The following is a 12054-nucleotide window of genomic DNA, read 5'->3' on the forward strand; positions in this document are numbered from 1 at the left end:
ATATCATACTATTAGATGTGTTATAATTGAAAAATAAAAACACAATTATTATGATTATACCAGTTACATCTTCTCTCGTAAACTCTAGATTTTTTATTTACTTCTTTACTCAAACTAATTAAGTACAAAATAGTTTATGTGCGTTTTTATTTAAAAACTAGAAATTTACGATTTTGAAAACGTGTATATTTAAAAACTAGATTTTTACGATTTTAGATGTGTTTTAAAAATATTTTGTATATAATATCGTATTATTAGATGTGTTATAATTTAAAAATAAAAATACAATTATTATGACTATACCAGCTATATTTTCTCTCGTAAACTCTAGATTTTTTATTTGTTTTTTTACTCAAACTAATTAAGTACAAAATACTTTATTCGTAACAATTCTATTAATAAAATCAAATAAAATTAAATTTGTTCCAATTAAATAAGAATAGAATTTTTCTATTTATTTTTAAATATAATTAAAAATAATGAATATGATATTTCATAACATTAATTAAGCACAGATATAAAAAGTGATTATACCTTTCATTAATAAAGATTAAAGGGTGTTTCAGCTACCTTCACCGATGAAAATGAGAGAGACTTCGGCTGGGAGGTTTCAGTTTTTGAAATTCACTAATGCAACTAATAATAAATCATGTTTGATTGCGAGGGTGCTTTACAGTGTGAAAGTTACGATAAAAAAGGAACAACAAATCAGGTTTGTTATGGGAGGTTGGGTAAAAAGAAGCAAAGTGCTAGTAGTTAACTATGAAGTTGGAGAGAAGTTAGATTGATTTATGTTTTTATTATTTAAATTAAAAATATTTATAGATATATACCCTAAAAATAGGGATATGTTTTAATAAAAAAATAATTAAATATTAATAAAGGCTGATTAAAGGCTGATTAGTGTTGTGTACATGTAGCATTTTCCAATGTGTAATTGTTTCATTGTCCAATTTCATTGCAAAGGAAAGCAAGATAAACATCATATGAAGCAATATAGACTATTGTCCAAGGTCCAAACAGACAAGGATTACTTAAAAAAGAGAGTGACGTTTGTGAATCCAATTTCTCATTGGTTGCGTGGCGAATATGCTTTTTAGGGTGTACAGTATATCAATATCAGGCTGGAAACCAAATGGACGAATTGATAGTAGACAAATCCGCAAACCCATTAGCGATGAGAAATGTATCTAACAAGTGCTTGCTACTTGCTAGTATGAAATAACCTACTTTTTTACTCCAAGATAAAAACATGGCCATAAATGACAACAATGGAAGCAAAACACCTGACAAACCAAACAGACACGCGGTAGTAGTAATTGTAATATGAATTAATACAGAAGACCTAGCTAGTACACATTAATATACTAAAGTAACGAAATAAGAGAGTATTGGGTAGTACTAATGCAAATGCAAATGCAAATTGTTATGACATAATGATAATGATGATAATAATGGTAATAGTGGATAGGGCTAGGCCAAGAGAATAGTAGTAACTATTAAGTATTAAGTAGTAAGGAATTAAGGAATAGTGAGCTTGAGATCAGCGGCGGCGAGGGCAGAAAGTGAGCAAGTAGTTAGCGCGAGTGCAAGTGGCGATGCTGGTGGGGTCATCGTAAGCGTAGGAGTAGGCCTTTGGGCATGCGGTCTTGAAGATCCTGGAGTAGGCAGTGGGCTTGCAGGCCTGTGGGCTTCCATAGGTACCCGTGCAGCAGTAGCGAGGGGAGTTGAAGGCGGAGCAGGCACTCTTGCAGGCCACCACGCGCTTCTTGTCGCGTGAGCGCACCTGCAGGCCTACGGGGCACATCATGTTGAGGTCGCTCACGCACCCAGCGTAGCTGCACTTTCCAGATCCCTTGAACGGTGTGATCGAGATTGGAAGGTTGTAACCGTCCACCAGGCTCACGTCGTAGAAATCCTGCTCGTTTCCCAGCGTGAACTCTGCTAGGGTCGCCGGCGGAGTTCCGCCGATGCCGTTGCAGAACAGGGACCCGCCGCAGTCGCCGGTGGCGCAGCGGCCCCGTCCGGAGCCGTCGAAGGCGCAGCCGTGGCGGCCCCAGAAGCGGCCCGACCAGAGGGCAGGGAGTTGGAGGGAGTAGGCCTTGTTTGGTGGGAGTTTGAAGCCCCCGCGGGCCAGAACGGGCTTTCCTGAGCTGGGCTGGATGCCGGGCCACACTGGGTGGGGGCACTTGTTGTAGAATATTATTGATGCCCCTGAAGCCTTGAACACTGTTATTTGGCATGAACAACAAACAAGGAAAAAACCAGTCACATACACTGTTCTTTAGTTTCAAGTATAATAGTGTATAAAATGCTCCTTAAAATGCAAGCATGAGAGCGGCATTGTAATGGAGAGAAAGGAGGGTAGATACCTGAAATGTGGAAGACGAAGAGGAAAACGAAGAGGAGTCTCAGTATTGAGGCCATTGATGTTAGTTAAAAGAGAGCAGAATGAGTTGCAGTCCAGGCCTTGCAATGGTATTATATGGACTTATGCCGCAATGATAACCACATTACCACAAATAAACCGAGCTAAATCACGAGGGTTGGGCAAAATTCACATCGACCGAAGGAATAATTCCGTTTCATTCATTTTCTTGGAATGCGGGCCATACTCGTATATACTGTAGTCACTAATAAAGTAGTAATATTGATTTTGAATTTGAAGTGTTAAAATCAACTTCTATTTGCTGTAAAAGCTTCTTTTCTCAACCCCACATACATGTTACCGGCTTACCGGTATCACTCCATTGTTTGAGAATAATATCTATCTACTTCATCTTACTATCTTATACGGGATTTAAATATTTTTGATATAAAAATTTTAAATATTATTTAAAAATTATTAATTTATATTTTTAAAATATTTAATTTAATTTAATATATTTTAATTTTATTTATTTAGTTATTAAATTAAATTTTATATTTATAAATTTAAAATTTTTTATTTTAATTTAATAAAAATTATAAATATTTTATAAATTATTGTAGTTGTTATATAAAATAATTATAAAAATATTTTTAAATTTTGTAATAAAATTAATGTGTGAATAAATAAAATTAAATGAATCTTCTCTTATTATATATATTTTATATAAATATCTAATTTAATGACTAATTTTAACAATATAGCGTAGTTAAAAATTTTATAGACTCTCTTTTTCAATTAATACGCATTCACTAATTAGAGGGATTTGAATAGAAAGTGTAATAGCGTTTATTGGTTTAAAAAGTGTGGGAGTGACATTGTTGAGGGGTCAGCCGCTCAGGTCCAGAGGGAGGGATTGTCAGAGAGCCGGTGGGGGAAGGACATGGTTGTCCACATTTTGGAACAAGTAAATGAGCGTAGCAACAAATTCTATTAGGCAGGCTTTGTTTATTGGAATAGGATATTAAAATAGAAATATAAAAATATAAAATTGTATATATGGATAGAGATATAATATTTAAAAATATTGAATTAGTATATTTTATATTTATTTTAAAAATATATAAAAATATTGATAAAAAAATTTTTATTTTTTTTATTTTTTATTATTTTTATTAATTTTTTATAATTATATTTTTTATTATTTTTTGAAATTTTTTAAATAAACAAATATAAAAATACTTTATCATCAAACATAATATAGAAATATTAAATTATGTGTTTTTGTCTTTTATATCTTATTTTTGGTGTTTTATCTTATCATGTTCTCGTAAACAAACACATTCTTATAGGCCAAATTCAAAATCTTTTTAAATAAATAAAATAAATATTTTAATTACGCATATACACATTTTTTAGAATATTTGTGTATTTACACAATGTAACTTATCTCGTTTACAGCCTTGTTTGTCGTGTAAACAAAATAAAAAACACACACATCTCAATATATCACGTTTGTAAACATAATACGTGCGAAAAGGCGGGTAATGCATATCTTGTTTACACTGTAAACGAGATAAGTGACAATTCAACTCGTTTACACAATAAACGAAATATAATAGGACAAAAATCAAACATCTATAAAAATATAAGCAAATCCTTGATATTTTTTACAAAACTATCAATTCTTCCTTCTCTTCCTTTTTCTTCCTAAAACTTAGAAGAAAAAAAATGTCCAATAGCAATTATTCTTTTGTTGTGATGGACTGATGGTGTATCCCAAATGAAAAACAGTGACAACAGGGTTATATTTGAGTGCGAGAGTCCAGCGTTGTTCCGAAGTCGAAGAGCACTTTCGTTGCCAGAGTTAAAGAGTATGATATTGACGCATATCAGTGGTGGGAAGAGAAAAGAGGTTGGTCGAGTTGAGTATATGATGTTAGCACCGATGAAAAAATGGGATGTTTCGATTTCGTCTGTTTTGACTCGATGGTAATGAGCATGTGCACCTTATTTTTTATGTGCACGAGAGAATTATGGTTGAACAAGTGATAGAGCTTTCAGCGGAGATTCGTAAGGTTGGTGGTGATGGTAGTGGTACCTCGAACTTTGTACCAGATGACCCTCCTCTCGCACCACGTTCGTTGCACTACGCTAGTCCAGTGTAGGACATAGACTTTGAGGGTGAGGAATCAGACAAAGATTACGTTGCCGATAGTCACAGAAGTGGTTCATCTGAGGATGATAACGAATATGAGTTCAAACCAGAGATTCCCTTTGGTGGATCACGTCGATACCTTTTTCCTTTTCTGATTCCAATTCCAGAGTTATCATCCGTGCCCAACCACTACCACACATTGGATTTGAATGCGATGCATGAGAAAATTCCGTACTCGAATACGGGGGCGACAATTACAACCCAGATGGTGGTGTCGAGTTTAGAGTTGGTCCCAGATTCAAGAGCAGAGAGGCAGTGCTGCAAGGTGTGAATAATTATAACATTCAATGAAGTGTAGAGTATTGAGTAGTAGAGTCGGACAGGCTAAAGTACTACGTACAATGCCGAAAATTCACTGATGGTTGTCCTTGGAGCCTCCATGTCACCCTCTGACAAAATCTCGGATATTAGTGAGTGTTATAGAATTTTACTTCGTTGTTAAATTCCTTGTTGTTATTTTGGTTAAATTTTAATTCGATGATACTTAAAATCGTTAGAAAAGTGCGTAAATTTGGTAGACCACATACATGTCTAGTGCTCACCATGTCGCATGATTATCGACAGTTGGACAGCCACCTCATATGAAGACTCATATTGCCGCTCATACAGTCCAGGCCATCAGTTTCCATCCCTGTTCTACAAGGTACAGTGAGGCAAAGCTATCACTTCAAGTCGTCGTATAGGAAGTTTGGATGGCAAAACAAAAGGCAATTGTGCAGATATATGGTGATTGAAAGAAGTTGTACAATAGGAGTCACTAGCATGTGCCGAACTTGGTCCCTGAGCCAAGTCATCTTGATGCTAAACGACTCATTCCTCTGCGCACCCTGCTGTATTGGAAGGGCTGGCACCTAGGAGCTCCTCCACGTACTTCCATGTTGGTTGTTGGTGCCAAGTCTGAAAATCACGCAGGCACCCACCGACTGGCTCTCCCAGGGTGGTATACAACATCCTGCAGGGTGATGGTGCACTCACTCCATGACAGGTGAAAAGTGTGGGTCTCCGGACACCACCACTCCACAAATGCAGTGATCAGGGAGTTGTCAAAAACAGAGTCTCTGAACTGCAACGTGTCGCCAAACCCAGCTTCCCTTAAGTAAGCGTCGATGGCGTCCGGAGGTGCAAGTGTGTGATTAACCTGCCTAGACAATAAAAGGCGAGGCCTCTATTTAAAAAAAAAAAATTTATAAGTACAAAATTTTAAACTAACTTCTCTAGCATATTCAAAACTATTTAAAAAAATATAAAGTGCAACTCATATAAACATCACAACATAATAAAAAGCATAAAAAAATAGTACTTAAAAATTCTTTCGAAATTTAAAACAATAAAAGTAGCTACTAAAACCTTTAAATTAACGAATCAACTCAAACTTATTAGTTGTTTAGCCTTTATTATGAATAAAAATTTCACTATGAATAAACTTAAATATTTATAAATTTCTTAATCCCTATTTGTCAACTAACCTATTCTGTATTACCTAAATATCATTCAGTCTATTTATTAGTTAAGTAAATCACAAATAATTATTAATTTGAACGATAAAAGATAACACCAACCTCAAAGTTGATAGCTCTCGCAATGTGTCAACTAGCGTTCAGGCGATTGATGTTAGGGTTACGTGCCATAACGTCTAAAAAACTCAAAAATATCAATAAAATGGCGTGAGAAAGAGAAAAATGAGAGATGTGGATCAGAAATGGGATCAAGAGCACTGTTAACAAATTCTATTTATGAGCGTCAATGTGCCTTATTTGAGTGTAAACGAGATAAGACACGTATTATAACGTGTATATAAATGTGATACATTAAGATATGTGTATGATTTATCTCATTTAGAGTATAAACAAGATAAGACACATTATGCAAATACATAAATACTTTAAAAAATATGTATATATGTAATTAAAATATTTATTTTATTTATTTAAAAAAATTCGACCAAATCTTTATTATTGTACTATTATAATTGACTATAAGTATTTATTAGACATTGTTAATATATATTTTAAGAAAACATTTTAAAAATATTAGATATATTCTTTTTATTATATTCTTAAAATATATTTTTAAGATATCAAATAACAAAATCTTTATCTATTTATTTATCATCTTTTCTCTTCGTTTCTTTTTTTTTCCACAGTTCTTTTTGTTTGGATATAGAAAAGAAAATGGAAAGAAAGAAAATGAGAGGAAAGAAAATGAGTGGAAAGAAAATAAAAGGAAAAGTAGAGTTATTTGTATGTTGTTTGGATTAAGAGAAAATAGATGGAAAGAAAATAGAAAGAAATTTTTTTTTTGTTTAGATGAAAAGAAAAATAAAAAAAATCATAATAGTATAAAATTATATTAATACTCTTATATATATTATATGTAAATTATAATTTATTAATGATAAAAGGTAAATGTATAATTTTATTCATATTGCCCCCATTTCTTTTTATTTTCTTCCCATTTGTGAAGAGAAAATAATTTAATAGGTCTCACACTATTTTTTTTCTTTTCTTTCTATTTTTTCTTCTTATTTAAACAACAAAAAATTTATTTTTCTATTCATTTTTTTTCTACCTATTTTCTTTTCCTTCAAAATCCATCAATCCAAACAATGTGTGTGTTCACGGTCAATTGACGAGAGAATCACTCTGCCGCACTCCACTACCACACCAACCAAAATGCAAACTGGGAAACACTCCCCCTTCCACCAACAACGCATATCAATTTCCGCATATATCTCAAGTAGGTGAATTCTATGGTATTCAATTTTTGCTAACTTATGTGTTATAATAAATTTTATATATTTAAAAATTATTTATTCTTATATTTTTTAAATAAAATCTTAATTTTTAATTTTTTATTAAATTAAATACTATTTTTTAAACATCATAACAAATTAACAATCACGAGTCACCACTCAATAATTCCATGGAATCTTTTCTGCCCCCTCAAATTTCCCTGTACCTGCACCTGATGAGAATAGGTTTTGCATCCTTCCACTCTTACACAAGGTGCCAATTTCCATTTCCGTTTTCTACATTACGAATATCTTAATATTGTATGAAAAAAGGTAATTCACTACTTATTGAGTATTTTAAAATCACATAAAGGATTATAAATTAAATCACGGATATAATATACAAAACCTTAAATAAATAAATAGTATATATAGAATAAATATTTACAAGTTTTAGAAACAAAAATAAAACACATACGGTGAAATAAAGAGAATAATGTCGATATTTTTATTTGTTTGAAAATTTTTACTTTAAGAAAGAAAAATGAAAAATTGTTCTTCTTAATTTTTTTTTATATTCACGAATTTTAACTTTATTTAAAATTTTACTGATTAATAAATTATTGCATAAGAATTTGAATATTTAACCAAAGCTAACCAATGAGCTAATTATTTGCTTGCTTTCCTTTTTGTATAAACGCGCAACAGAATGCTTCACATGGAAATTGGAATCAGTTTTTTGAGAGTGCATAAAATGCCAACCAAGAACAGTCTCGTGTCTCGCGTTGTAAAATCAGGAAGCTCACTCGCTGGTGAGCGCGTACACATAACATTATCAAACTGAAATGATGGATTGGTAGAACTCAGGTGGCACTATTTACGGCTAGGATGAGCATTGTTCGTGAAGAAAGAGCACAGCTGCAATGAGAATTGAGGGAAATGGATCATCTCCAGTTTTTTCAATACTTGATAAAATATAATGTGATTTTTCATCTTTGATTTTGTAAGTGGGACTAGAAATAAATAAAAAAGAGAGAATGATAAATAGTTAGATTAAACACTGCACACTATCCAATTTTTTATTCACTTGAGAAAATCCACTCCCAAGAATTGAGAACATACATGATACATTTACTATTATTGTAACATCTTGTAATGCCTACCTTCCAATCGCATGTTATATGAAAAAGAAAAAAAAAAAACCCTATAATCAAATTGTTTATCTAATTAGCTCCAACTAAATTGTATTCTTCTTTTTTTTTTTTTAATTGGACTGCTGTTTTTTCTTTTTCTCCTCTTTTTATTTATCTTTTTTTTTGTTATTGTTCGTCGTTGTTGACTTATTGTTACTACCACCAAAGCCATCTACTCCTCTTTTTTTCTCTTCTTTTTTATTAATTTTTTTCTTTTTTTCTTTTCTTTTCTATCATCATTATAATTCTTGTCATATACCTGAATTTAGAATCTCTATATAATTATAATATTTTTTTATGTAATTTAAGCTATGTTATGAATTTTTTGGTATTATCATTTTCAAGTTTTGATATTGTTATGATTTAGATTCATTGTGATTCATGTTTTTATGGTTATTTTGAGTTTAGTTTTTTTGTCATTATTTTAAAATGTCGGTATTATTTTGTTTTAAATTTAGTATAATTTTTGTTATAGGCTTGATTTGAAATTTATATGTAGTTGTAGTGTTTTTTTGTGCGATTTAAACTATATCGATGAATTTTTTGGTGTCATCCTTTCTAAATTTCGATATTATAATGAGTTAGATTTAATATGATTCATGTTTCTTTACTTGTGTTGAGTTTTTTTTTCTTGTGTCACCATTTAAAAATTCGGTGTTATTTTGATTTAAATTCAAATTCAGTGTGATTTTTGTTATAGACGGGAGTTTTGTGTCTCTATATATAGTATTATTGTCTTCTTTCTCTTTCTCCTTATCATCATAAGAAGAAAAAAAGATATTAAAAAACAATAAGCAACTATGTAAAGAAAAAAAACTAATTGAAAAATAAATAAATACATAATACAGCAACTACATGAAGAGGGCAGAGGAGGAGCGCAAAGAAAAAGAAAAAACACCAAAAAAGAGAAGAAACGCTTTCACAAAACTGATTTTTTAAATTTAGTTGTCAAAAAAATTTGAATATATAGCACTAGTTTGTTGTAAAAAAAAATTAAATGTGTAATAGAATTTTATAAAAAATAGATCTTTTTAATTTTTTTTATAAAATATAATTTTTTATTATAAATTTTTAAGTATAATTAAAAAATATATAATGAAAAGAATATTAAATAATAAAAAATACGTTTTATCAGAAAATTTAAAAAAAAATTAAGGAAACCTATTTTGTGTGATTTGTGGCGTCATGAGCCATTGTAATTTTTTCACTAATTGGATTAGAGTATCAGTTTATAACAAATAACACATACTTACAAATTTTTTTTGTAACACCTACCTTGTCTTTTATTCAATTGGGTTGAGTTTGTCATAGAGGTTTAATCGCTTATATATCGTTCGGATTTAAGTGAAAAATAAATGAAACTGGGATGATGCATGATTGAATTGAGTTTTTTTTTTTTGTTGGCACAACTAGATTTTCGTTGAATATTCCATTTATTAGGATCCACTTGTGGGAGGAATACTGAGTTGCGACGCAGAGACTCAACAGAAGATTGCCAAGAGTCTTAGTTCATGTGGCATTTCACCCTTTTTTCACTACTAAAGTCTAGAGTTCAAACTCTAAAAGATGCATTTGAGGGAAAAATGTGATAAATGTGTGAGAAGTATATAAGTGTGTTATGTATTTTAGATTGGGAGTTGTCTAATCCATTAGAGTACCTATAATAGGGGATTATTCAATTCACTGGCAAAAAAAATTGTAATTAAAACATAAGGGTGGAAACAGATCAGGCAAGACCAGGTTTTACTCTTAACAGGCTAGGCCTGTAATAGAGTAATTGGCCTTAGTCTAGTATAGACTTTTTATAATGAGTACTGAGTCTGGCCTGTTGTTAAATTTAGCTTGGTCTGAAGCCTGTCAATAGACCTGTTTTTTTTAAATAATAATTAAATTTAAGATATAATTTAATTTTTAAAAGAGTAAAGTATTGTTTTTGTCCCCAACATTTGGGGTAAATCTTAAAATTATCCCTAACGTTTCAATCGTCCTATTTACGTCCCTAACGTTTTAAAATTGACTCAATGTTGTCCTGCCGTTAGGGATCCGTTAATAAAATTAACGGCGAGACAAAATTGAGACGATTTTGAAACGTTAGGGACGTAAATAGGACTAAAACGTTAGGGACAAAAACGATACATAGAAATAAATTTTAATTTTATTCTTCAATAATATCAATTTTTTATTATACATAGTAGTCAATTATTTTTAATCATATTTACATTTAATCACCTTATTTTCATTCTAAATAAATTAATTTTTTTTATAATTTTACGCTTAAAGTAATATAATTTTTTTATAAATAAATAAATTTTATACTTTCATTCTAAATAAATAATGTAATTTTACTTTCATTACTTTTTTTTGGTGACTCCTTTCATTACTTAATCACGTTACTTATATTTTTTATAGTTTTACACTTTCATTCTAATAACATTACATTATTTATTTAGAATAAAAGTGTAAAATTTATTTATTTATAAAAAATACATTACTTTGAGTGTAAAATTAAAAAAATAAATTTATTTAGAATGAAAATAAGGTGATTAAGTGTAAATATGATTAAAAATAATTGAATACTATGTACAGTAACAAATTGATATTATTGAAGAATAAAATTAAAATTTATTTCTATGTATTGTTTTTGTCCCCAACGTTTTAGTTCTATTTACGTCCCTAACGTTTCAAAATCGTCTCAATTTTGTCCCGCCGTTAATTTTATTAATGGATCCTTAACGGCAGGACAACATTGAGTCAATTTTAAAACGTTAGAGACGTAAATAGGACGATTGAAACGTTAGGGACAATTTTGAGATTTACCCCAAACGTTGGGGACAAAAACAATACTTTACTTATTTTTAAAATTATAAAATATAAAATAATAAATTTATGAATAATATTGATACAAAATACATATATAATTAAAGAGACAAATGGTTGAGTGGATAAAGGTATTTTTATAAGATAGAAGAACCAAATTTAAATCCTTCTAATAGCATTTTTACTAATATAATTTTGATGTCAAAATTATCGAAATTGTTTTTTAAATTTTGACGTCGAAATTATTAAAGTTGTTTTCTACAGTAAGTTTTAAATATTAAAATATTATTTATTTTTATATTTTTTAATTTAAAATATATAAACATTATAACACACACCTTAACATAATAATAATTGACATGATTCTTAGTTAATTAAATAGAATTTGAATCTTTTAAATTTTGAATTTTATTTTTTTAAAAAAATATTATTTTTTATGATTTATTTTATAGATTAGACTAAAAAAATAAAAAAATTTATATTTTATTCTCTAGAATAAAAATTTAAAGTTTAAAATATTCAAATATGAGAGGTTAAGTTAGAGGGCAACTCAAATATGAGAGGTTAAGTTAGAGGGCAACTAAATGGTGCATAAAACCTGCAAGAAGTGCACTCCCACGTCCCTGGGCCCTATTGCTGTTAACCGAGTTCATGTTCATGCCAATTTGCCGATCAATGTTTTCGCAGCCCAATGTTCTTTCTTTCTTCTTTATTTTTATTTTTTTCC

The 12054-nt window shown here is 30.3% G+C and overlaps 1 protein-coding gene across 1 annotated transcript; it reads right to left on the minus strand.

Moving 5' to 3' along the window:
- Positions 1 to 1094: 1094 nt before the first annotated feature.
- LOC130967834 (thaumatin-like protein) lies at positions 1095 to 2602 on the minus strand. The gene is made up of 2 exons (XM_057892863.1): positions 2373 to 2602; positions 1095 to 2229 (listed from the first exon to the last, which is right to left on the minus strand). Exons 1-2 carry the CDS (start codon positions 2425 to 2427, stop codon positions 1544 to 1546), a joined length of 741 nt encoding a protein of 246 aa, XP_057748846.1. The 5' UTR covers positions 2428 to 2602; the 3' UTR covers positions 1095 to 1543.
- Between the last annotated feature and the right edge of the window lie 9452 nt (positions 2603 to 12054).

This window comes from Arachis stenosperma, chromosome 3 (genome assembly GCF_014773155.1).
Source record: "Arachis stenosperma cultivar V10309 chromosome 3, arast.V10309.gnm1.PFL2, whole genome shotgun sequence".
Classification (NCBI taxonomy): Eukaryota; Viridiplantae; Streptophyta; class Magnoliopsida; order Fabales; family Fabaceae; genus Arachis; species Arachis stenosperma.

What these genes read in the sequence shown, in the direction of transcription:
- LOC130967834 (XM_057892863.1), bottom strand. Translation starts at nt 2,427, where the DNA reads ATGGCCTCAATACTGAGACTCCTCTTCGTTTTCCTCTTCGTCTTCCAC. An exon ending in CTTCGTCTTCCACATTTCAG is followed by an intron (nt 2,230 to 2,372) that starts GTATCTACCCTC and finishes GCCAAATAACAG; the next exon opens with TGTTCAAGGCTTCAGGGGCA.